The sequence below is a fragment of the Pipistrellus hanaki genome, assembly GCF_964339955.1.
Source record: "Pipistrellus hanaki genome assembly, chromosome: 20".
NCBI classification, from domain to species: domain Eukaryota; kingdom Metazoa; phylum Chordata; class Mammalia; order Chiroptera; family Vespertilionidae; genus Pipistrellus; species Pipistrellus hanaki.
The window spans coordinates 3,332,783-3,358,842 of NC_140522.1; the positions used below are offsets into that span (position 1 = coordinate 3,332,783).

Here is a 26,060-nt window from a genome sequence, read left to right on the forward strand (position 1 = left end):
TCCCTCTCCCTTCCTCTCTGTAAAAAAATCAATAAAATATATTTTTTTTAAAAAGAAAAAGTAAAAGAGAGTGCGCACGTGTTTGGCATGGGGGACAATGCCCACTCAGGTGGCAAGTCCTCAGGGCCGGGACCCCTGATCCCCGGGCCCGGAAGTGCCCAGGCCCAGGCCCCGGCCCCGGGCCCGGGCCCTCCTGGCGCAGCCTGTGGGCTGTAAGTCTGCACCGAGACTCCCCTCAGTCTCCGTCCCCCTCACACTAACTTGGTACAAAGAGATTCCATTTCAGCGACCTGGGTCACGAATGAGCTAAGTCCCTTTTCTCACTGCCATGCCTGCCTGTCAGGAACACACACAAAAAATTATATCTATATCTATATCTATATCTATATCTGTATCTGTATCTGTATCTGTATCTGTATCTGTATCTATATCTATATCTATATATCTATATCTGTATCTGTATCTGTATCTGTATCTGTATCTATATCTATATCTATAATATATCAGGGGTCCTCAAACTTTTTAAAGTGGGGGCCAGATCACGGTCCCTCAGAGAGCTGGAGGGCCGGACTATATGAACTACTAATTCCTACTGTAATACCTCGGCTGCGCTCACTGCCCAAAAAACCTGGCGGGCAGGATCAGACTCCTCTGCGGGCCGCATGTGGCCCGCGGGCCGTAGTTTGAAGACCCCTGATCTATATCTATATCTGTATCTGTATCTGTATCTGTATCTCTATCTCTATCTATCTATCTATCTATCTATCTATGTTTCAGAGAGGGGAAGGGAGAGGGAGATAGAAACATCAAGGATGAGAGAGAATCATGGACCAGCTGCCTCCTGCACGCCCCACACGGAGATGGAGCCCGCAACCCGGGCCTGTGCCCTTGACCGGGAATGGAACCGTGACCTCCTGGTTCACAGATCGAAGACGCTCAGCCACGGAGCCACGCCAGTTGGCAGCCTTCTGAGTGATGCCATTTAACCCTCCAGCAGCCACTGGGAGCACCTGTGACCTCCTCTGCCTTCCCCTCCCTGCAGTCAGTGCCTGTGACCTTGTCCGTGACCTTTGTCTGTGACCTTGTCTCTACTTCCTCCAGGGTTTTTTTTTGTTTGTTTGTTTGTTTTCCCGTTGTACAAACCTTCTTGGTGTCGCCCTCACTGTGATGAGCCCTGGGCCCTGTGAGGAGTGGACAGGACAGGGGGGGGGGGGAGAGAGCAGGGAGGGGACTGTGGGTCCAGGCAGACCGCCAACATGCAGGTGGTCATACAGAACATGGTGATTCGCTGAAGTCTTTTGCGTTATAGAAATTGGGGGGAGGGGAAGGGGGGGAAATTGGCAGCTTTAAGACTCCAGTTCTCCCCATTGTTTCTCTTGAATAGATCCCCCCCCCGCCTTGATCACATGACCTATTGACGCCCAGCAATACCCCCCTATGTTTGTTATCCAAACGGCTTATCCAAACCGCAGGTCCCTGTGCAAACTCCCGTGGAAATGGAAACAAATCTGGCTCGCGATTATCGGCGCGGAGGCTGTGAAGTGAGAATGCTCGGGAGCATCGCAGCTGAGTCAACAGTGCCGAGAAGCAGGGATACGTTCACGATAGCTCCTCCCCCGCCGCAGGCCGGCCACGTTCTCCGGCTTAATTGCTTTTAATCCCCATTTCTGGTCCAAAGGAACGGGGGCAGAACTTTCCCTGGGCAAATTCAGAAATCCTATCCTCCAGCAAAAACTCCCTTTGTTAAAAGGGAGAAGCAGAAATCCCCTTAAAACACACACACACACACACACAAAACCCACAACTGCCGTTGTCAGCACACCATCTACAAATACAGTTGTTTAAACAAGACAGACAGCCAGGCCCCAGCGGGTTCGTTAGTCCCCGCTCAGCGGGAAAATGACCCGGGCGGTTAAATTTCCACCCCGTTACCTCGACTCTCATTTGGAACCACTCACCACCGAGCGCCTCCTTCCTTCGTGAGAATGAACAATAAAGATTTATTAAAATAAAAAAATAAATAAATAAAGAAGTCACGGCTTCACCAAGCCACCCACCCCCAGGATCGCAGGGTGCTTGGAGGTATCTGGGAAACCAAACCCCCAGCTCATGCTGATTGGCCCCCAAGGTCTCTACGCAAGTCCCAAGCCCTTCATCCCAAACCGTTAGCTGCAGACGCTGCAGATCGTGCTTGGGGAAAAAGCACCCCAAACTCCCAGGGTGATGGGCCTCCAGGAATTGGACTTGACTAGCCCCCCCCCCCCCCCCCAGAAAAAAGGTGCTCCCCGCTCTGTCTGTGTAGCAGTCCCCAAGCCACCTGGTCCTGAGGGAGGTGTCTTCTAAGATTAAACTGAACCCCAAATTGCACTAACAAAGGAACAGCAGTCCGTTAACAACATTGATTGGCTCTTCATTGAACTGAATACCCACTGAAGAGAATGCTGGGCCCCAGCTGGTGTGGCTCAGTGGATAGAGCATCGGCCCGCAGACTGAAGGGTCCCGGGTTTGATTCTGGTCGGGGCACATGCCCAGATTTCAGACTCCATCCCCAGTGGGAGCGTGCAGGAGGCAGCCGATCGATGATCAACGATTCTCTCTCATCATTGATGTTTCTCTCTCTCTCTCCCTTCCTCTTTGAAATCAATAAAAGTACATATATATATCATTGATTTTTTTCTTTACAAAGAGGAAGGGAGAGGGACAGAGTTAGAAACATCGATCAGCTGCCTACTGGGGAATGTGCCCGCAACCAAGGTACATGCCCTTGACCGGAATCGAACCTGGAACCCTTCAGTCTGCAGACTGACGCTCTGTCCCCTGAGCCAAACTGGCTAGGGCAAAAGTATATTTAAATAAATAAGATAAAATCCTCCTGGCTTCACCCGAGTTAAACTTCTCTCCATGCGAACGGTGCCAATGGTGCCGACTTAACGAGAAAGTCGCCAGCTGTCAGGGCTGTTGGTTTCCGGTGGTTCAGGTCCAAGAGGGACCTTAGCTCCCTCGTGGGCCTTTGCTGCCCCCTACCGTCCCTCTGGTGCACTGCACTCTCCTCGCTCATTCTTTTTCTCCCTTGATTGATAACAGCAGAAGCCCATTTGTTACTTAAAAAGGATGGAAATAGTGTGACGCAAAGGAGGGAGATGCTAATAAGCCAGAGAGGAGAAGTCTCCAGTCGTCCGAGAGAGGCTCACCGCAATGTAGCCTGCGAAATGGAAAACACCAGCTCTTCGTTTCCTGTTTAATTAAACATGCTAATAGTCCGAAGACTTTGCAAATGACTGTGGAACTGTGAGGGGGATAAACAGGTCAGGACTGATTGGGTGAAGCAGGCCCCTTTGTGTAAACCAGTGTTTCCCAAACTTCTCTCATGATGAGAATCACCTGGTGGAGTTGTTAAAACACAGATTCCTGAATCCCAACTAAGAAGTGCTAAACTAGAATTTTTGGGAACATATAGGTAAAATTGCATACTTAACTAGTGCTCTAAGACAGATTTTATATACAGAGCACTAAGTTAGGTATGCAATTTTACCTATATGTTCTCAAAAATTCTAGTTTAGCACTTCTTAGTTGGGATTCAGGAATCTGGGTTTTAACAACTCCACCAGGTGATTCTCATCATGAGAGAAGTTTGGGAAACACTGGTGTAAACCATGTCTACATTTTCTATTTGAGATGATTTTAAGTCACACAAGATAGACACACATAGCTATTCATATGTAAAATCAGAGCATTTGAAACAAAGCTAAGGTCTCTTTAAGAATTACTCCCTCCCAGTCCTGGCTCTTCCCCCATTTCCCAGAGACGGCCATGATCAGACCTGGCTGTGAGTTTAGCATGTATCCATTTTTTATTTTTTGGAAAACATATTTTTATTGATTTCAGAAAGGAAGGGAGGGGGAGAGAGATATAGAAACATCAGCGATGAGAATCATGGATCGGCTGCCTCCTGCACGCCCCCTACTGGGGATCGAGCCTGCCACCCAGGCATAGGCCCTTGACTGGGAATCGAACTGGCGACCTCCTGGTTCATAGGTCAATGCTGAGCCACCAAGTCCCGCCGGCCGGGCAGTACCAATGCTTTACAATATCTTGCTATCCTGCAGGTCAAATCCCCTCTCTTTTTCTTTTTCAAAAATTATCTTGATTTACCATTCCATGTGGATTTGCAGTCAGTCTCATGTCCATGAAAATCCTGCTAGTTTGATTTGGTTCATATTGAATCTATAGATTAACGAGAGAATCACGACTCTCCTTACAATATAGAGACTTCTTACCTATTAACCAGATTTATTTTTATGGTTTTGTGGTTTTGTTGTGTTGGGTTTTTTTTGTAAAGCTTTGTAGTTTTTGCAATGTGTTTTACACAGTTTTAACTAACCGTATTCGTGGTTTTATCATAGCTTTATTTGCTGCTGAAATGGGGTCTCTGCTCCCCACCAGTTATTGGTAGCAAGGGAGCTATGGGTGCCCCATGATTCAAGCTTTCTCTCTTCCAAGCGAAACCCACTTCCTACCACATGTGTCAAACACAAGGCCCGCGGGCCAAATCCAGCCCGCCAGGCCTTGCAATGTGGCCCGCACCGCGCTGTCATCACTGCACTCCGCTGTCAGTTTATGACATTGTCAGTTTATGACTGTTCAGTAAACCATTCGGCCCGCGATTTAGGCTGGATTTTAGGTTTTGGCCCCTTCTCTGATTGAGTTCGACACCCCTATGACCTAGTCTAATCGTTTCTCAGTTGCCTCAGGCCAGTGGTCAGCAAACTCATCCGTCCACAGAGCCAAATATCAACAGCACAACGACTGACATGTCTTTAGAGAGCCACATTGTTTAAACTTAAACGTCTTCTAACACCACTTCTTCAACATAGGCTCGCCCAGGCCGTGGTATTTTGTGGAAGAGCCACCCTCCAGGGGCCAAAGAGCCGCCTCATGTGGCTCGAGAGCCGCAGTTTGCCGGCCACGGACTCAGGTGGGCCCAAGTCCGCCTTCGTGGCTTCGCTCAGGATAAATTCTAGGTGACCGTGCACACGGTTAATTTTTTAAGTGACTGATCACCGTCTAGATTTCTGAGTCACCAGCCTGAGCCTGTGGGTACAAAGCACAGGAAACCCCTCTCAGTGCCACCCCTGCCGTGTGTGGTCGGCCCCCGCTACCACCAGCTCCCCTGCTCGTCTGCCCTTTTAACAGCAAACGCAAGGCAGGTCTCCCCTCACTGACTTGTGTGAGTTTGGTTTCAGGTGGTTTGTTTTTTTCTTTTTAATATATATAAATTTTTTATTGATTTCAGAGAGGAAGGGAGAGGGAGAGAGAGAGGCAGAAACATCAGTGATGAGAGAGAAACATGGATCGACTGCCTCCTGCACGCCCCACACTGGGGATCGAGCCTGCAACCCCACCATGGGCTCTGACCAGGAATACAACCGTGACCTCCTGGTTCATAGGTTGACGCTCAACCACTGAGCCACGCCAACCGGGCCAAGAATGGGTTGATTCTTGTAAGTGCCTCGACCAGGGATTGAACCACAACCCGGGCATGTGCCCTTGACCGGAATCGAACCTGGGACCCTTCAGTTCACAGGCTGATGCTCTATCCGCTGAGCCACACCGGCCAGGGCTCGTTTAACCTTTTTGGAATACATCACGGTTATACATTCGGGGAAAACCATGAATGCTTAGCCAGGCAACGGAAGAACATCTTGCATTCTAAAACATGCGTCTCCTAGGACAAGGACACGCCTTGAACTGTGATAAATTACAGTGTGCTTAAAGATTAAACGGTCTCTCCGCCTGCGTCCCCTCCCTGCTCTGTTCTCCCCTCCACGCAGCTGCCAGCCTAATCCTCCAAAAACACCAATTTTCATGTGCCACTTCTCCAAGCCGTACTTCCCATCTCCCTGGTGCCTGAAAAATCACGTCCAATGCTTTTGTCTGCAAATGCATACAGACTCCAGGTTTTGGTTACTTGCTAAAGTAGCACCAACTGCTGAAACCGGTTTGGCTCAGTGAATAGAGCGTCGGCCTGCGGACTGAAGGGTCCCAGGTTCGATTCCGGTCAGGGGCATGTTCCTTGGTTGCGGGCACATCCCCTACCGGATGGTCAATGTTTCTCTCTCATCGATGTTTCTAGCTCTCTATCCCTCTCCCTTCCTCTCTGTAAAAAATCAATAAAATATATTTTAAAAATAAATAAATAAAAATAATAAAGTAGCACCAAACTCGTGGTGACAGGTGTGTGAGTGAAATGCAACGTCTGATTCCATGGTTACCACGTCTGCAAGCCCTGTTTTTGGGAAAAGGAAAACTGGAAGTTCCAGAACAGCGTGGCCATGGCCGCGGGAAACCGAACACGTGATTCCGAGATCCATGCATATGAGGTGCTGTCGAGAGATGTTGAAAATGTCCATGGTAAAGAGTGTTTTTAAAACACCCCGAGCAGCAATAAGAGGAGAAGCAAGGAGGTGTAGTGTGATAGCAAATAGATTGTGTCAGACCCCTTTGGGAACTCCGGTGCCTAAAAATTATTTTTAAATTACTTTTTTTTTCAGTTGTCGCAATAATAGCTTCCGTTTGCATTATACTTTACTAGAGGCCCGGTGCACAAAATTCGTGCACTGGGGAGGGGGTGGTCCCTCAGCCTGGCCTGCACCCTCTCGCAGTCCGGGAGCCCTCAGGGGATGTCAGACTGATGGCTTAGGCCCGGTCCCCCTAAGCCGTCAGTTGGACCTCCTTAGTGCTGCTGCAGAGGCTGAAAAAGCTCCAGCTGTGATCCCGAGTTCTGGCTGAGCAGCACTCCCCCTGAGGGAGCACACTGATCACCAAGGGATAGTTCCTACATTGAGCATCTGCCCCCTGGTGGTCAGTGTGTGTCATAGCAACCGGTCTTTCTGTCATTCGGTGGATTTGCATATTAACCTTTTATTACATAGGATAGTTTACACAGCCCGTGGGGAAAATAAAGGCAATTGTGGGCATGGTTGCAATTCATAAGAAAGGCGGTACAATGAAATGGAATGAAAGGGTATAAAAATCAATGTTTATATCCGGTCTTTCTTTTAAAAAATGAATGCCCAGCCAGCATGGCTCAGTGGTTGAGCGCCGACCTATGAATCAGGAGGTCATGGTTCGATTCTGGGTTGCAGGCTCAGTCCCCAGGAAGGGGTGTGCAGGTGGCAGCCAACCAATGATTCTCTCTCATCATAGGTGTTTCCATCTCTCTCTCCCTCTCTGAAATTAAAAAAAAAAATGCATATTTAAAAAAAAACGAACCTTAAGATGCATTTCTGCCACTCACCTTCTATTTGACATAAGAGCCTAGCCAGTGTGGCTCAGTGGTTGAACATCGACCTTTGAACCAGGAGGTCAGGGTTCGATTCCCGGTCAGGGCACATGCCTGGGTTGTGGGCTCGATCCCCAGCGTGGGGCTTGCAGGAGGCAGCCGATCCATGATGCTCTCTCATCCTTGATGCTTCCATCTCTCTCTCCCTCTCCTTCTCTGCAATCAATTAAAATATATATATATATATATACATACATACATATATATATATATATATATTTTTTTTTTTTTTTAAAGAATGGGAGCAATATAAAGATGGAATACGTAGTTTAGAGCTTTCAAAAGCAAACCAGCTCTAGAGCGAGGCTCCGTTTCCTCAGCTTGGGCTGCTCATCTGATAAGCCACCGCGGTGACACTGCCATAAACGACAGGCCTGCAGCACAAACCACCACACACCCAGCCCCGGCACCGATTCTGGGAGAAAACACTCAGAGGAGAATTTCCCTGCTCACCGGAGGGCGGACGGAGAGGAAGTGGTCCTCCCACCCCCAAATTTCCCCGGGGAAGCGGCCCTCTGGCCGGCACTTCTCTCCGGAGACACAGGGCGGGCGCCTCATGCCTTCGTAGCACGTTTCGGAGGAGAAAGCCCATCGGGAGGGCGCCATGGGCGTCTGGACCACCCGGCCCGGCCCCGGACGCCAGGACGGTACGTAGACCTGCGGTGCTTGCCTGCGGTGGGTGCTCGTCGGAGCTGAGGTTTTAGCCAGAGGCGGCTCTTTTTCAAGGACCTTATCCTATTGTGCACTAAGCCCTGGCCGGTGTGGCTCAGTGGATAGAGCGTTGGCCTGCGGATGGAAGGGTCCCAGGTTCGATTCAGGCCAAGGGCACCTGGTTTCGGGCTCCATCCCCAGTGTGTGTGTGTGGGGGGAGGGGGGACTGTTCGGGAGGCAGCGATCAATAATTCTCTCTCATCATTCGGCTTAGAAATATTTTTTATGCATTTCAGAGAGGAAGGGAGAGGGGAAGAGAGATAGAAATATCAATGATGGCCGAAACCGGTTTGGCTCAGTGGATAGAGCATCGGCTTGCGGACTCAAGGGTCCCAGGTTCGATTCCGGGCAAGGGCATGTACCTTGGTTGCGGGCACATCCCCAGGGGGGGGTGTGCAGGAGGCAGCTGATGGATATTTCTCTCTCATCGATGTTTCTAATTCTCTATCTCTCTTTCTCTCTTCCTCTCTGTGAAAAATCAATTAAAAATAAAAAGAAAGAAAGAAATATCCATGATGAGAGAGAATCATGGATTAGCTGCCTCCTGCACGCCCCGCACTGGGGATCCAGCCCAAACCAGGCAGGTGCCCTGACCGGGAATGGAATGGTGACCTCCAGGGTCCCAGGTGGACGCTCAGCCCCGGAGCCGGGCGGGTCTGTGCGGGCTGTGAGGGCGGTGCCCCCGCTGCTCGGACCTGGGCGCACCGGGCAGGGAGGATGGCGAGGCTGGGGGCGCACAGGGCACCCCGACCGGCCCCGCCGCTGCAGGAGGGACCCAGGACGGCGGCTGAGGGGTTCCCCTAGGTGTCTGAGCAGGAAGTGAGCGCGAGGAGGAGCCAGGAGGAGGGGGAAGGAGGAGGAGAAGGAGGAGGAGGAGCGGCAGCGGGAGGGAGCCGGGCTGGAGGAGGGGCGCAGCCGGCGTGAGCCCCACGCGCCCCGATCGCAGGCTCCCGGGTCCCCGCCGCGCGCTCCTCCCGCCCGGAGGCTGCGGGGCCCCCTCGGGCGCCGTCTCCCCATCCACCTGCCCCCCCCATGGCTTCGCCGGACGACCCCCTGCGCGCAGGTAACGGGGCGCCGCGCCGCGCTCACCTGGGGCGGTGGTTGGGGCCCGAGTCCCGGGGACCCCCGAGGGGCGCCCGGCCCGGGGCCTCGCGGGGCCGATCGGGGACCTTGGCACGAGGTCCTCCGCCCCCCCATCGCGTACCCCGATCTCTGCCCCGGGCGCGCCTTCCGCCCCCTCCGCCCCGCCGCCCTGCGCTTTTGTTTGCGCTCCTGCCCCGCGCCCGCCAGGTTGGGACAAGTCCGCCAGCGCCAGCGGAGCGGAAGGTGGATTCCCCGGCCCGGCCTCTCCCTGCCTCCCTCTCCGGGCCTCCCGGCTCCTCTGCCTCTCGGGTCACTGGTGCTAAATGCGCTTGGTCTACAGCAGTGTTTCCCAAACTTCTGGCATATGTGTCCCCCTTCTATAGTTTTCCTAACGCCGAGTCCCCCTCGTGCTCATGAGAACGCAGAATGAAGCGCAGCTAAGCACGGTGCAGTGCCTATCCCCACCAAACTCCGGTGCAACACATACATACCCCCACCAGACTCTTCCCGTGCCCCTGGGGGTGCGCGCACCACACTTTGGGGAACACTGTTAGGGCCCTGGAGCTATTGCATGCACACCATCGTCTCCAAAACAAGAACCTGGTCCACCTGCGGGGACCCCACCTAGGGGTGGGGAGGGGGGGTGTCTCTGATTAGATGGGCCTCTAGTCCTGTCCTTGCTGTAAAATACTGTCTAGCCCTGGCCGGGGTGGCTCAGTGGATAGAGCGTCAGCTTGCGGACTGAAGGTGTCCCTGGAGGTGTCCCGGATTCGATTCCGGTCAAGGGCACGTGCAGCAGGCAGCCAGTCGCTGTGATGTCTCTCTTTCTGTCTCTCCTTCTCCTCTCTCTTCCACTCTCTCTAAAAATCAGTGGGGGAAACTCTGGAGAGGATGAAAAAGTATATATATATATATATACTGTGTGTGTGCCTGCTAGGAAGGCCAGAGTCTGAAGGTTCTCCAATCTCACTTGGATTTTCTTTCTTTTAAAAAGTATATTTTATTTATTTATTTTTTAAATATATTTTATTGATTTTACACAGAGAGGAATTGAGAGGGATAGAGAGTTAGAAACATCAATGAGAGAGAAACATCGATCAGCTGCCTCCTGCACACCCCCCACTGGGGATGTGCCTGCAACCAAGGCACATGCCCTTGACCGGAATCGAACCCGGGACCCTTCAGTCCCCAGGCTGACGCTCTATCCACTGAGCCACACCGGTCAGGGCCCCCCTCGCACTTTTGAAAAGATGCCCACGCGGTGCTGCCTCTGGAGCTTGGTAAATGGCCACTCCCTTCCCCTCCCCTCCCCGGGCTTCCGTCCTCTCTCGCCTCGTTTCCCAGCTCAGCTCCCAGATGGCGTTTCACACCCAGGTGTGCCTTCCGCCAACCCATTCGCCAAACGGTGGTCACAGTGATCTTTTCTTTAAAAACAAAAAACCTTTTTTTAAAAATTGATTTTAGAGAGGAAGGGAAAGGGAGAGAGAGAGACAGAAACATCAACGATGGGAGAGAATCATGGATCGGCTGCCTCCTGCACGCCCCACACTCGGGATGTGCCCTGACCGGGAATTGAACCGTGACCTCCTGGTTCATAGGTCAGCACTTAAGCCATGCTGGCTGGGCATCCCCTGTTATTCTCCATAGAAAGCACGAAAGGCACCCTGACCGGTGCGGCTCAGTGGACAGAGCATCAGCCTGCGGACTGAAGGGTCCCGGGTTTGATTCCAGTCAAGGGCACATGCCTGAGTTTTGGGCTCGATCCCCAGTGGGGGGCGTGCAGGAAGCAGCCGATCATTGATTCTCTCTCATCATTGATGTTTCTCTCTCTCCCTCTCCCTTCCTCTCCGAAATCAATAAAAATATATATGTATAAAAAAAAAATCCAAAAGCCCCCGCCCTGTGGACTCCAGATGCTGGGGATTTGGGAAATGGACTCGCTTCCGTCTTTGTTTTCTCTGAAAAGACGCCATTCGAGCAGATCCTTGAACGTCCTTGAAGACAATGTCTAGGAACTGTTGACCTTGAGATGTGGGTCTTAGAGAGGAGGATGAGAGATGAGATGGAGCATTTAGGGTTGATGCTGGGCCCACCCGGCGTGGCTCCGTGGTTGAGTGTCGACCTATGAACCAGGAGGTCACGGTTCGATTCCCGGTCAGGGCACAGGCCCGGGTTGTGGGCTCCATCCCCAGAGTGGGGCGTGCAGGAGGCGGCCGATCCATGATTCTCTCTCCTCATGGATGCTACTCTCTCTCCCTGTCCCTTCCTCTCTGAAGTCAATAAAGGTATCATTTAAAAAATAAATAAATCTAAAAAAAATAAAATTAGCCTGGACCGGTTTGGCTCAGTGGATAGAGCGTCGGCCTGGGGACTGAAAGGTCCCGGGTTCGATTTCAGGCAAGGGCATGTACCTTGGTTGCAGGCACATCCCCAGTAGGGGGTGTGCAAGAGGCAGCTGATCGATGATTCTCTCTCATCGATGTTTCTAACTCTCTATCCCTCTCTCTTCCACTCTGTGAAAAATCAATAAAATATATTTTAAAAAAATAAAATAAAAATTAAAAAAATAAAAAAATAAAATTAATTAAAAAAAAAACATCCTCGACTAAGGATTAAAAATAAATTTAAAAAAGATTCTGTGAGATATTTTTGTTAATCGTCACCTGAGGGTATTTTCCCATTGATTTTTAGAGGGAGTGGAAGGGGGCAGGGGAGAGACACACAGAGAGAAACACCGATGTGAGAGACACACATCGGTACCCCAACCAGCCTGCAACCGAGGTACCTTCCCTTGGCTGGAATTGAACTCGGGACCCTTCGGTCCTCAGGCCAACGCTCCATCCGATGAGCCAAACCAGCCTGTGAGGATGTTTGACTTGAATAGTTCACCTGAACCACATTCAGACACTTAATATTTTATTTATTTATTTTTTAATTTTTTAAAAATATTTTTCTATTGATTTCAGAGAGCAAGGGAGAGGGAGAAGGAGATAGAAAATCAATGATGAGAGAGAACCACTGATTGGCTGCCTCCTTTACATCCCCGACTGGGGATCGAGCCCACAACCTGGGCATGTGCTCCAACCAGCATTGAACCTGGGACCCTTCAGTCCCCAGGCTGACTCTCTATCCACTGAGCCAAACCAGCCAGGGCGACGTTCAATATTTTAATATGATAAAAACAGATCGCAGAGGGGCAGGAAAGGGGAGGAAGCAGGAGTCGAATTCACTAACTCCTGCTGGAGGTCCTTCTAATCGGATTCAGCAGGAGGGCCGTCCGGGCCACGCCTGCGTAGTTTGTGGTTATTTGTGACTCTGAGTGTTTGTAGATACTTATCCATAAATCGTAAAAAAAAAAAAAAAAAAAAGTAAAGATAAAAATGATGAACAACAAATACATATCTATCAACAAGTGAATCTAAAAGCCAAGTGAATTAAAAATCTGAGGAACAGAATACACTGGTGAATAGAATAGAATCAGGGGCATAGAATGGGAGGGGATTGATCATTCTCAGGGGGAAAGGGGTGTCTGTGGGAGGGGGGGTACAGAAGAGATTGGACAAAAATCATACACCTATGGATGAGGACGGGGTGGGGGGGGAGGTAAGGGCAGAGGGTGGAGTGGGGACCAGGTGGAGGGGAACTATGGGGAGAGGGGGGGAGAGAAACAATTGTAATAATCTGAACAATAAAGATTTACTAAAAAATGTGCAGCAACCTGGATGGAATGGGACAGGGGTCTTCAAACTACGGCCCACGGGCCACATGCGGCCCGCAGAGGAGTCTGATCCGGCCCGCCAGGTTTTTTGGGCAGTGAGCGCAGCCGAGGTGTTACAGTAGGGATTAGTAGTTCATATAGTCCGGCCCTCCAGCTCTCTGAGGGACCGTGATCTGGCCCCCACTTTAAAAAGTTTGAGGACCCCTGGAATGGGAGAACATCATGCTGAGTGAAATAAGCCGGTCAATGAAAGAGAAACACCCACACATGACCTCTCTCATGTATGGATAATAAAGGACATTATAAACGGATGAACCAACAGATAGATGTAGAGGCAGTAAAGCAACAAGCAGACTGTCCAATGACAGCGGGGAGGGGAGGGAGATCTGGGGGAGATAAGAGATCAACCGAAGGACTCGTATGCATGCATATAAGCACAACCAACGGACACAAAACTCTGGGGAGGGAGGGCATGTATTGGGGGGGGGGCAATGGTAAAATATGTACACAGGTAATAATTTAATAAAAAAAAGTAAAAGAAAAAAAGAAAAGAAAAGAAAAAGAAGTCTGTCTTTGTCTCCTTCTGGCGCAGCCGGAAGCCGCCCCTTCTCATTGTGTCTCTGCTGGCGTGACCGAGGCGTGAAGACGGTCATGAGAGGACACGCGTGCTCCCCACTAACGAGCTTCTCCCGCTTGTGTTTCCCTGCAGCCCGCGTGGCCGCGGAGCCCGTGGAGGACACGGACCCCAGCACGCTGTCCTTCCACGTGGTAGGTCCCCGCTTCCCAGCTTTCCCCATATTTTATTTTATTTATTTATTTATTATATTTTATTGATTTTTTTTTTTTTTACAGAGAGGAAGGGAGAGGGATAGAGAGCTAGAAACATCGATGAGAGAGAATCATCGACCAGCTGCCTCCTGCACACCCCACTACTGGGGATGTGCCTGCCACCAAGGTACATGCCCTTGACCGGAATCAAACCTGGGACCTTTCAGTCCGCAGGCTGATGCTCTATCCACTGAGCCAAACCGGTTTCGGCAATTTATTCATTTTTTATATATATTTTATTGATTTTTTGTTTTTACAGAGAGGAAGGGAGAGAGATAGAGAGTTAGAAACATTGATGAGAGACAATCATCGACCAGCTGCCTCCTGCACACCCCCCTACTGGGGATGTGCCCGCCACCAAGGTACATGCCCTTGACCGGAATCGAACCTGGGACCCCTTAGTCTGCAGGCCGACGCTCTATCCACTGAGCCACACCGGCCAGGGCTACAGGCTCCTCTTTGTAGACCAGGAAGTAGGAGGAAGCCGGCACCGCGGACAGGAGAGGAAGTGAGTGTCGGGGTCAGAGCTGAGGGAGCTCGGACGGCTTGTTCTGCCTCCTGTCCCAACACCAGCTTCTCACCAGCCTTGCTCTGGTTTCTCTAAGTCTAGAACACAGCCCGGCTGGGGTGGCTCAGTGGCTGAGCGTCCACCTAGGAACCAGGAGGTCAGGGTTCGATTCCCGGTCAGGGCACATGACAGGGCTTCGAGCTCCATCCCCAGTGTGGGGCGTGTGCAGGAGGCAGCTGATCCATGATTCTCTCTCTCATCATGGATGTTTCTCTCCCTCCCTCTCTCTTTCTCTTCCTCTCTGAAATCAATATATATATATATATATATAAACACACAAAAAGAATACAAACAGGCTCTGGGTCAGCCTGAAGGAGAAGTCCAAGGCTAAACACATGCAAAGCTTTAAATTAAAATGGATAGAGCGTCGGCTTGCGGACTGAAAGGTCCCAGGTTCAATTCCGGTCAAGGGCACATACCTTGGTTGCGGGCACATCCTCAGTGGGGGGGGGGGTGCAAGAGGCAGCTAATCGATGATTCTCTCTCATCGGCGTTTCTAACTCTCTATCTCTCCTCTCTCTCTTCCTCTCTGTAAAAAAATCAAAATATATATTTTTAAAAAATTAATAAAATCGTGACTTTCGCAAGACAGAGCTTTCTCTTGGCTGTGACCGTGTGTATCAGTGACTGTGATGTTTAAAACTAACTCTCCTCTCCTGTTGGTTTCTGCAGTCCGACAAGTACCCCATACAGGACACGGGACCCCCTAAAGGTACGTACCGTTACGGCGGCTGCTCGGACTGGCGGTGGTTTAATTAATATCATGAACAAAGCGCTAGCCCAAGCTATTTTTCATTATTTAAGATGGTGAGACAGACATATCAGTCATTGAGTTCATGGCATCTTTGCTGGTTATCTCAGGCATGAGTTTTCTTTGTTGTTGTTGTTTTTTTTTTTTGTTTTTTTTTTTTGTTTTTAATATATTTTATTGATTTTGTACAGAGAGGAAGGGAGAGAGAGAGTTAGAAACATCGATGAGAGAGAGTCATCGATCAGCTGCCTCTTGCTCACCCCCTACTGGGGATATGCCCGCAACCAAGGTACATGCCCTTAACCGGAATCGAACCCAGGACCCTTCAGTCCCCAAGCCGATGCTCTATCCATTGAGCCAAACCGGTTTCGGCGATGTTGTTGTTGTTTTTTTAAAAAAATACATTTTTAATGATTTTTACAAGAGAGGAAGGGAGAGAGAGAGATAGAAATGTCCATGAGGAGAGAGAGTCATGGATCGGCTGCCTCCCGCACGCCCCACGCTGGCGATCGAGCCCCCAACCCGGGCCTGTGCCCTTGACTGGACTAGAACCCAGGGCCTTTCAGTCCACAGGCCAATGCTCTATCCACTGGGCAACACCGGCCAGGGTGAGCCCTCCTTTGGTAACCGAACCGGCTCTCCTGTGGTTTGGGCGGAAGTCACTGTATGCCCTCCCCACCCACTCACCCCCCTCCCTCCCTCCCTCCAGGCCCAGCCGGGGCCCGAGCCCTCCAGCCCCCGGCCGACCACACCTGATTCCGGGGAAGGCGCAGGCGGACGCTCCTCCCGCCTCCCTGGGGCTGGCTGGGCTCCGTGTGCATTTGCTCATTAAAATCGACCCCCTCCACCGCGATAGGTCAGGTTCCCACGGTGTTTCAGACACGGAGAGGCCCGGGACTCTGGGTGGCACGTGACAGAAATCGAACTCAAGTTCATTTAAAAAGGGGGAGAGATGGCCGAAACCGGTGTGGCTCAGTGGATAGAGCGTCGGCCTGCAGACTGAAGGGTCCTGGGTTCGATTCTGGTCAAGGGCATGGACCTTGGTTGTGGGCACATCCCCAGTCGGGGGTGTGCAGGAGGCAGCTGATCGATGATTCTCTCTCATCAATGTCTCTAACTCTCTATCCCTCTCCCTTCCTCTCTGTAAAAAATCAATAAAATATATATTTTTTAAAAGATGATTGGCTTAAGGCCTTGGGGTGCCACTAGCTCCCCGCATTGGCCGGAGGCTCTGGCTGCATCCACCTAGGAACCAGCAGGTCACAATTCGATTCCCGATCAGGGCACCGGCCCGGGTGGCAGGCTCGATCCCCAGTGTGGGGCGTGCTGGAGGCAGCCGATGGATGATTTTCTCTCATCGATGTTTTTGTCTCTTTCCCTCTCCCTTCCTCTCGGATATCAAGAAAAATATATAGCCGAAACCAGTGTAGCTCAGTGGATAGAGCGTCGGCCTGCGGACTGAAGGGTCCCGGGTTCGATTCCGGTCAAGGGCATGTCCCTCGGTTGTGGGCACATCCCTCCCTCCCCCCTCTGGGTCTTCGGTTCCCGGCACCAGGCTTTCCCCACGGGGTGGTCACCTGGTCCCTGACACCCCCAGTTTCCCCTGGTGCTGCTCAGGGGGGGAGCGCGGGGCCTCCCCCAGCACCCACGGCCGGTTTCAGGGCCAGCGGTGCCCAGAGCCGTGCGGCCGTGCGGTCGGCGGGACCAGGTGTGGTCGGCCGGAGGCTCGAGGGCTCTGGGCCCGGCGGGGCCTGCAGGGAGGGAGCGGGGTGCTGGATGGATGGGGAGGGTTTACCGTGACTCCCACCCAAACCACAGGAGAGCCGGTTCGGTTACCAAAGGAGGGGTGCTTGGCAGGCCCCTGAGCAGAAATCCTTTCCCACTGGCAGGCGCTTGGGGGTGCAGATGGCAGAGGGGCCGAGCTGCCCGCGGCCCCCAGGAGGGAGCGAGGCCCTGGGCCCGGCTGGCTCTCCGGGGTGGCGGGGAGGGATGACAGATCTGACCACCTTCAGGGCCCCTCCTGCCCCCGCTTCCTGGGGGGAGGCTTCCGGGCAGACGTGGTGGGGTTCCTTCCCAGCAGAGCCCGCATCACAGGGGGCACCGCGGGGGCACCGGGTGGGCGGGAGCGCCCGCCGGGCCCCTGTGGCTCTGCCAGGTGTACCCCCCCCCCTCCCCACCCCGTCTCTGTCCCGGCTCACCAGGCTGCCCCCTCTGCTCCCCGGGATCACACGCTGTATCCCTGTGCCTGCTGGGGGCGTCCGGGAATGGCAGGGGGGAGGGAGGGAGGGCGAGGGAGGGAGGGAGGACCACGTGTGAGCCGGCCCGGGCTCTGAGGGGCGCTCTGACGGGCGCACCCCCTGTCCTGCCCTTCCAGGGAGGACTGTGGGTGTTTGACACCCACCCCGGGGTGGGGTTCTCTGGCTCACAGGCACGGGCAGGGCCCAGTCCTGGGTGGCTCCCAGGGGATTACCGCATGAAGAGTCCTCTGGGGAGTTTACATCTCATTTTATTTTATGTGATTTATATATTTTTATTTTTTTTTAAAAAATATATTTTTATTGATGTGTTATAGAGAGGAAGGGAGAGAGATAGAGAGTTAGAAACATTGATGAGAGAGAGATATCGACCAGCTGCCTCCTGCACACCCCCACCACTGGAGATGTGCCCGCAACCAAGGTCCATGCCCTTGACCGGAATTGAACCTGGGACCTTTCAGTCCGCAGGCCGACGCGCTATCCACTGAGCAACACCGGTTTCGGCTATATATTTTTCTTGATATCCGAGAGGAAGGGAGAGGGAAAGAGACAGAAACATCCATGAGAGAAAATCATGGATCGGCTGCCTCCAGCACGCCCCACACTGGGGATCGGGCCTGCAACCCGGGCCTGCGCCCTGACCGGGAATCAAATTGTGACCTGCTGGTTCCTAGGTGGATGCTCAACCACTGAGCCACCTCAGCTGGGCTCACTGTTTTGTTTTGTTTTGAATATATTTTATTGATTTTTTACAGAGAGGAAGATAGAGGGATAGAGAGTTAGAAACATAGATGAGAGAATCATCAATTAGCTGCCTCTTGCACACCCCCCACTGGGGATGTGCCTGCAACCAAGGTACATGCCCTTGACCGGAATCGAACCTGGGACCCCTTAGTCCACAGGCGGATGCTCTATCCACTGAGCAACACCGGCTTCGGCCTGTCCCTCTTTTTTTTTTTTGTTACAGCTGCAAAGTATTCCATAGTCTAAATGTCTCAGCTTTGCTACCTGCTCCTCTGCTGATGGGCATGCGGGCTGTGTCCAAGTCTTAGCTATTGGTAAATAACTGGGGGGTTTGTTTCAGGTTCAGATCTGGGCCCTGCTACCAGAAATCATGATGGGGGGCGGGTGTGGGGGTGTCTGGGGTCAGGCCAGGGAGCCTGCAGGCTAACACTTACCTGAGGGCCGGACTGAGAAGCTGTAGGACTGGGTGTGCCCGCGGCGAGGCCCGGTGGAGGGAGAGGGAGAGCAGAGCTCGGCCACACCAGCCTGAGCGGATCCAGCGGTGACAGCAGGCCTCAGTTCCCCTGTAGAGCAGGGAGGACACGTTAGCATCCACCTCCTAGGATGCCTGTGTGTGTGTGTATTTGTGTGTGTGTGTGTGTGTGTGTGTGTGAGAGAGAGAGAGAGAGAGAGAAGTGCACGGACCGAGTCTGGACAGTGCCTGACACACGCAAGCATCGGACGGATGGACGGAGGGAATCTGGCAAAAGAATTGTGCCGCCTGGCTGGTGTGGCTCAGTGGGTTGAGCGTCGACCTGTGAACCAGGAGGTCGAGGTTGGATTCCTGGTCAGGGCACATACCCGTGTTGGGGACCCGATCCCCAGTGTGGGGTGTGCAGGAGGCAGCCCATCCATGATTCTCTCCCATCATTGATTTTTTTAAAAAAACACATTTTATTGATTTTTTTTTTTTTTTTTTACAAAGAGAAAGGGAGAGGGATAGAGAGTTAGAAACATCCATCAGCTGCCTCCTGCACACCCCCTAACTGAGGGGATGTGTCTGCAACCAAGGTCCATGCCCTTGACCGGAATCGAACCCGGGACCCTTCAGTCCGCAGGTCAATGCTCTATCCACTGAGCCAAACCAGCTTGGGCATCATCATTGGTATTTTTATCTATCCCTCTCCCTTCCTCTCTGAAATGAAAAACATATTTTTTATAAAACGGAATTGTGTAGCCGAAACCGGTTTGGCTCAGTGGACAGAGCGTCGGCCTGCGGACTGAAAGGTCCCGGGTTCGATTCCGGTCAAGGGCAGGTACCTTGGTTGCGGGCACATCCCCAGAGGGGGGTGTCAGGAGGCGGCTGATCGATGTCTCTCTCTCATCGATGTTTTTAACTCTATCCCTCTTCCTTCCTCTCTGTAAAAAATCAATAATATATATATATATTGTGTGTATATATATATATATATATATATATATATATATATATATAGGAATTGTGCCAATCAGTGCCGGGGACTGTCAGAGCAGCAGAGAGGGGGTCCGTTCTAGAAAAAGGGTGAACCGCAGGGGCTCCCAGAATGCACCGTCACGGTCCCCTCTCTCTGCGGATCTCTGATCAGCCTTGAAGGGGTTTCCTGTTTTGAAAGAGCAAGATTGTTGCTTAGCAACCTGGCCCTGCAGCTGCAGCGATGGTGCTGCCGGCTTTCTCCTAGAATCTGAGTTTTGCAAAACCTTCACGAAGGCGGTGATGAGTTGGCAAATCGGCGGCTCAGCACGTACACTGGGTCTGTCTCCCGCCCTCCCGCGTGGGGAACGGGGTTATCAGGCGCAGGGATTCTTATCGCCAAAGACACACATCATCGCAGAGGTCATGAACCAGGCCCAGACGTTTAAACGCTTACTCCAAAATTTGCACCCAGTAATTTAACAATTTAATGTCTGCTAGTTTTTTAACACACACACACACACACACACACACACACACACATATATGTTGTTTTCAGACAGGAGTGGGAGAGAGAGAGGGAAACATTCATGATGAGAGAGAACCATGGATCGGCTGCCTCCTGCACGCCCCACCCTGGGGATGGAGCCTGCAACCTGGGCCTGTGCCCTGACCGGGAATCGAACCGTGACCTCCCAGGTTCATAGGTCGACGCTCCACCCCTGACTCCACATTTTTATTTATTATTTATTTATTTGTTTGTTTGTTTGTTTATTTATTTATTTAATTTTAACATATTTTTATTGACTTTTCTTACAGAGAGGAAGGGAGAGAGATAGAGAGCTAGAAACGTCGATGAGAGAGAACCATCGATCAGCTGCCTCTTACACATCCCCTACTGGGGATGTGCCCGCAACCAATGTATTGTACATGCCCTTGACCAGAATTGAACCTGGGACCTTTCAGTCCGCAGACCGACACTCTACCGCTGTGACTCCGCATTTTTAAAAAAACTATATTTTATTGATTTTTTTACAAAGAGGAAGGGAGAGGGATAGAGAGCTAGAAACATCGATGACAGAGCAACATCAACCAGCTGCCTCCTGCACACCCCCTACTGGGGATGTGCCCGCAACCAAGGTCCATGCCCTTGGCCGGAATGGAACCTGGGACCCTCAGTCCGCAGGCCGATGCTCCACCCACGGGAGCCACACCGGTTTTGGCTGACCCCACATTTTGAGGGGAAAATGTCTTGGGTCTCTCCCCTCTCTGTGCTTCCTACTACCGAGCTCTGTGTCTGTCTTTCCAGTGGAAGAATGTGATCCAGTTCCTTTGAGCGGCCCTACGAACCCTGACGCGCACCCTCAGGTAAGGATAACGCCAGTTCTATTTTCACCCTCTGGTGTGCAGAACCGGGGCGCTTAAGGAATGACCTTGTCTCTAGAATGAACACACAGCCCAGCTAGCATGGCTCCGGGACAGGGCATCGACCTGGGAACCAGGAAGGCGGGTGTGCTTCTTGGATTTCCCTCCGGTGGCTGCCGTGTGTCCAATCGGCGGGATGTGCGGGCCAGGCAGGCTCTTTGAAACCAGCTTGGCAGCCAGAACAAAGGGCGCTCACCAGGCGAGAGACGTTTAAGACGAAACAAAACACACACACACACACACACACACACACACACACACACACATAAAACCCTCCCTGTGGCTCGGGAAGTCAAAGCCAACGGAAAACACGCTCTTTGGAACATCGGATATTCGCTCTTTTCGTGACTTAAAGTCGGTAACTTAAAGAGCAAGAGCCTTGTTTGAGCGATGCCGAGGGAGGACATTTGGGGCCGAACAGGGCAGTCTGACATGTCAGACAAGGTTTCATCAAGAACCCTTTCCTGGTAGGGATTTGAAGTCAGTACCCACCCCCCAAGGCCGGCCCCCTCCCCTGGTTTATTCCAGCTGGTACTGGAGGTCACGGTTTGATTCCCGGTCAAGGGCACATGCCCAGGGTTGTGGGCCCCATCCCCAGTAGGGGGCGTGCAGGAGGCAGCCGATCCATGCTTCTCTCTCAGCTGATAACATCTCCGTTCCTGCACGGGTGTGACGGTGGTTTTTTGCTTTCCAGGGAGAAGAGAACGGCTTTGCAGACACCCCAGGAGATCCCCTCACAGGTAAACGTGTTGAGAGCTAATTCCGCCCCCCACCCACGCTAACATGTGAAATGTCAGCTGACCTGAACGCAAATCAAGTAAGTGGTGTAGGACCACCTAGGAACCCTGCACGAGTTAAGGTCACTACTAATGGATAGGGTAACTTTATTTTTATTTTTTAATATATTTTATTGATTTTTTACAGAGAGGAAGGGAGAGGGAGAGAGAGTTAGAAACATCGATGAGAGAGAAACATCGATGAGAGAGAAACATCGATCAGCTGCCTCCTGCACACCCCCCACTGGGGATGTGCCCGCAACCAAGGTACATGCCCTTGACCGGAATCGAACCTGGGACCCTTCAGTACGCAGGCCGACGCTCTATCCACTGAGCCACTCCAGTCAGGGTGCGAGGGTGACTTTTCAAGGGACAGCAGGGCACACCATTGAGAGCAGACAGGAGCGCCATCCGTCTGCCAGGCTGCCCGGTGCTGCCTTACCCCCTCTCCCCCCAAGCGCCGCTGTCTCCTTAAAAGGCTGTTTGAGAGAAAATGAAGTCTTTCCTGTCGGTGGGGATCCAGCCCACCCACAGCCCTGGGGCCAGTTTCCTGATGGGTGAAAAATAATAATCCGTTTTCCAGCTCCTAGCATTTAACGACCTCTGACGAAAATGTGTGTGTGTGGGTGTGTGTGTGTCTGTGCCTCAATGTCACCAAAGCCATGACCTGGCCTCTTTGACATTCATTTCCAACCACATGGGTGACCACACAGAGAGACAGAGGTGAGTGTGCACCCGAATCCACATCTCTGCGGCCGGGTTTGACTCCCCCGGGGCAGGCCAGGGCAGTGCGGGCTCTGGATTCGATCCTCCTGCCCTGAGCTCACTCCAGGACCTGGGGTTTTGCCGTGGGCAAAGGGGCCACTGTGACACGCTTCCTGTCTGACTGTCTGAGCAGGCCGGAGGCCGGGGACCCTGGGGGACCTTCCCGGCGAGGATCTGAGCGCTCCCGGGGGTACCCAGCCCGTGAGAGGGGAACCACCGGGGCAGTCGCCCTTGAAAACCCCGCCTGCAGGGCCCCTCTGATCCCCTGCCAGCACCCCCACTGGAGCCGTTCTCATTCTTGGGGCTCCGCTAATCGCAACCTGTGTGAATTCTTGTCCCAGCTCACAACCGACTGACTGTTCAGTGACCCGCGTGTGACCTGCCAGCCCCAGACTTCACAGTGGGACGTCCCACCACTGTTTTCTTTTCCTTTTATTTTATTTTTAAAAAATATTTTATAGATTTTTTTTTTACAGAGAGGAAGGGAGAGGGACAGAGAGCTAGAAACATCGATGAGAGAGAAGCATCGACCAGCTGCCTCCTGCACACCCCCCACTGGGGATGTGCCCGCAACCAAGGTACATGCCTTTGACTGGAATCGAACCTGGGACCTTTGATCTGCAGGCCGACGCTCTATCCACTGAGCCAAACCGGTTTCGGCTTTTCTTTTCTTTAAAAAAAAAAAAATATATATATATATATATATATATATATATATATATATTATTGATTTTAGAGAGGAAGGGAGAGGGAGAGAGAGACAAACATCACATCCGTGATGAGAGAGAATCATGGATCAGCTGCCTCCTGCACACCCCCTCCTGGGGATCAAGCCTGCAACCTGGGCATGCGCCCTTGGCCAGAATCGAACCTGGGACCCTTCAGTCTGCAGGCCGACGCTCTATCCATTGAACCCAACCAGCGGGACCTGTTTCTTAACGGTTGTTTTAATGACTGACACACACACCTTGTCAAAGCGCCTGCTTGATGCCTGAACTCTTCTCTATTTTTTTTTATAAATACATTTTTCTTGATTTCAGAGAGGAGGGGAGAGAGAGAGAGAGAGAGAGAGAGAGAGAGAGAGAGAGAGATTGACACCCATGATGAGAGAGAATAATCATGGATCACTGCTTCCTGCACGCCCCACACTGGGGATGGAGCCCGTAACCCAGGCACGTGCCCTGACCGGGAATTGAACCGTGGCCTTCTGGTTTGTAGGTCGATGCCCAACCCCTGAGCCACGCCGGCCCAGTCCAGGCTCTTCCTTTCCATTGTGTCCTGTCCACACTCACATGGGACGGGCTCTCGATGGCCACGGACGGGCTGCTGTGCAGAAAGCAGTAAGACCTGGTACACGGAGCAGTAAGGCCTGGTACACGGAGCAGTAAGACCTGGTACACGGAGCAGTAAGGCCTGGTACACGGAGCAGTAAGGCCTGGTACACGGAGCAGTAAGGCCTGGTACACGGAGCAGTAAGGCCTGGTACACGGAGCAGTAAGGCCTGGTACACGGAGCAGTAAGGCCTGGTACACAGAGCTTTCTTTCAGGACCAGAGCTCCGGGGGGCAGAGCGCCGTGCGCAGGTCTCCCGTCCGGCGGGTCAGACGCAGGCCCTCGGGCAAACCAGCCAGCCCCCGCTTGCCCGCACCCCAGCCCCGATGCCCCCCAGGGCACATGTCAGGCCCGGCAGCTTCTGGTGCCAAGCACAGCCCGCCCGGGGAGTGAAGGATTGCACAATTCTTTAAAGGCCTTTGCACACACCCCGAAAACTGGAATATCCACTCCGTAGGCAGGGTTGGGAAATGAGTGGTAGCTGATAAGGCCAGAAAGTGTTATTTTTATTTATTTATTTATTTTTTTAAATGTATGGCCACCTTACGATCTCTTTGTCTTTATCTGCGCTTTCTCCACCCCCAGGGCTGCCTCTGAAGTGGAGCCAACATCCCGAGGGGGGGGTGCAGGGTGTGGACGAGCCAGGGCTGCACAGAGCAGAGTCCAGCCCAGCCCCGAGGGTGGGCAGCGTCCCCATTGGGTGCCTACAGCATGGGCTGGGTGGTGGGCTCGATCCCCAGTAGGGGGAGTGCAGGAGGCAGCCCATCAGTGATTCTCTCCCTCTCCCTCTCCCTCTCCCTTCCTCTCTGAAATCAATAAAAAATATATAAAAAGAAAAGAAAAAAGGGCCTGGCTGGCCATGGCTCAGTGGTTGAGCATCGACCTAGAAACCAGGAGGTCACGGTTCGATTCCCGGTCAGGGCACATGCCTGGGTTGCTGTGGGCTTGATCCCCAGTAGGGGGCGTGCAGGAGGCAGCTGATCCATGATTCTCTTTCATCATTGATATTTCTTTCTTTAAAAAAAAAATATATTTTATTGTTCTTTTACAGAAAGGTAGAGAGAGGGATAGAGAGCTAGAAACATCAATGAGAGAGAAACATCGACCCGCTGCCTCCTGCACACCTCCTACTGGGGATGTGTCCGCAACCAAGGTACATGCCCTTGACCGGAATCGAACCTGGGACCCTTCAGTCCATAGGCCGACGTTCTATCCACTGAGCCACACTGGTTAGGGTATCATGGATATTTCTATCTCCCTTTCCCTTCCTCTCTGAAATCAATAAAAATACATCTTAAAAAAAAAAGGGCGGGGGGAGGGTACCGAAACCGGTGTGGCTCAGTGGATAGAGCGTCGGTCTGCGGACTGAAGGATCCCGGGTTCGATTCCGGTCAAGGGCATGGACCTTGGTTGCGGGCACATCCCCAGTAGGAGGTGTGCAGGAGGCAGCAGGTCGATGTTTCTCTCTCATCGATGTTTCTAGCTTCTTATCCCCCTCTTCCCCTCTGTAAAAACTCAATAAAATATATTTTTAAAAAGAATAAAAATAAGAAAGGAAGGAAGGGCCTGGAGAGCCGAGGGCCTCGTCCGGGCCCCCGGCTGACGGGCGTGCGCTGTCCTGTTTGTCCCGCAGATGCCAGCGAGGTCAAGGCCACGGCCGCCCGCGAGGCCCAGTCCTGCGGGGCCGGCTGCGCCTGCTCCGCCTGCTCGCCCCGGCCGCCCACCATCAGCGACCTGCTCAACGACCAGGACCTGCTGGACGTGATCCGGGTCAAGCTGGACCCCGTGCACCCCACCATCAAGAACTGGAGGAACTTCGCCAGCCGCTGGGGCATGCGCTACGACGAGCTGTACTTCCTGGAGCAGCGGCCGCAGAGCCCCACGCTGGAGTTCCTGCTGCGCAACAGCCAGCGGCCGGTGGGCCAGCTCCTGGAGCTGTGCCGCCTCTACCACCGCGCCGACGTGGAGCGCGAGCTGCGCCGCTGGCTGGACGAGGAGTGGCCCAAGAGGGCGCGCGGCGACCACCCCCGGAACTTCTAGGCCCCGGTCCTCGCCGCGGACAGCGTGACAGCCGGCCCCGGGCCAGGGGGGCAACGTGAATCTGTGCCTTTATTATTTTTTTTTAATAATATATATATATATTTTTTTAGCCGATGCCGGTGTGGCTCAGTGGATAGAGCGTCGGCCTGCGGACTGGAAGGGTCTCAGGTTCGATTCCGGTCAAGGGCGTGTGCCTTGGTTGCGGGCACATCCCCGGTGGGGCATGTGCAGGAGGCAGCTGGTGGATGTGTCTCTCTCATCGATGTTTCTAGCTCTCTATCCCTTTCTCTTCCT

General features: G+C 52.5%; 1 protein-coding gene and 1 long non-coding RNA gene across 4 annotated transcripts in view; one reads left to right on the forward strand and one right to left on the reverse strand.

Moving 5' to 3' along the window:
- Positions 1-26,060, reverse strand: part of LOC311614199 — a 31,285-nt gene that overhangs the window by 1,418 nt on the left and 3,807 nt on the right. For both annotated transcript variants that reach the window (XR_014793599.1, XR_014793600.1), the window contains exon 2: positions 18,435-18,563. This is a non-coding gene — a long non-coding RNA (uncharacterized lncRNA). The remainder of the gene's footprint in view (positions 1-18,434; positions 18,564-26,060) is intronic.
- EDARADD (EDAR associated via death domain) lies at positions 8,870-25,787 on the forward strand. 2 transcript variants are annotated; one of them, XM_084868790.1, is made up of 6 exons: positions 8,870-9,116; positions 13,564-13,622; positions 14,923-14,962; positions 20,739-20,797; positions 21,549-21,594; positions 25,360-25,787. In XM_084868790.1, the coding sequence occupies exons 1-6, from the start codon at positions 9,086-9,088 to the stop codon at positions 25,764-25,766; spliced, it is 642 nt and encodes a 213-aa protein (XP_084724916.1). In that variant the 5' UTR covers positions 8,870-9,085; the 3' UTR covers positions 25,767-25,787. The 2 variants fall into 2 exon arrangements, with proteins under 2 accessions (XP_084724916.1, XP_084724915.1); XM_084868789.1 differs by lacking the exon at positions 8,870-9,116 and having other exon boundaries at positions 13,495-13,622.

What these genes read in the sequence shown, in the direction of transcription:
- EDARADD (XM_084868789.1), top strand. Translation starts at nt 13,506, where the DNA reads ATGAGAGGACACGCGTGCTCCCCACTAACGAGCTTCTCCCGCTTGTGT. An exon ending in ACCCTGACGCGCACCCTCAG is followed by an intron (nt 20,798 to 21,548) that starts GTAAGGATAACG and finishes TTTGCTTTCCAG; the next exon opens with GGAGAAGAGAACGGCTTTGC. An exon ending in CCCAGGAGATCCCCTCACAG is followed by an intron (nt 21,595 to 25,359) that starts GTAAACGTGTTG and finishes TTTGTCCCGCAG; the next exon opens with ATGCCAGCGAGGTCAAGGCC.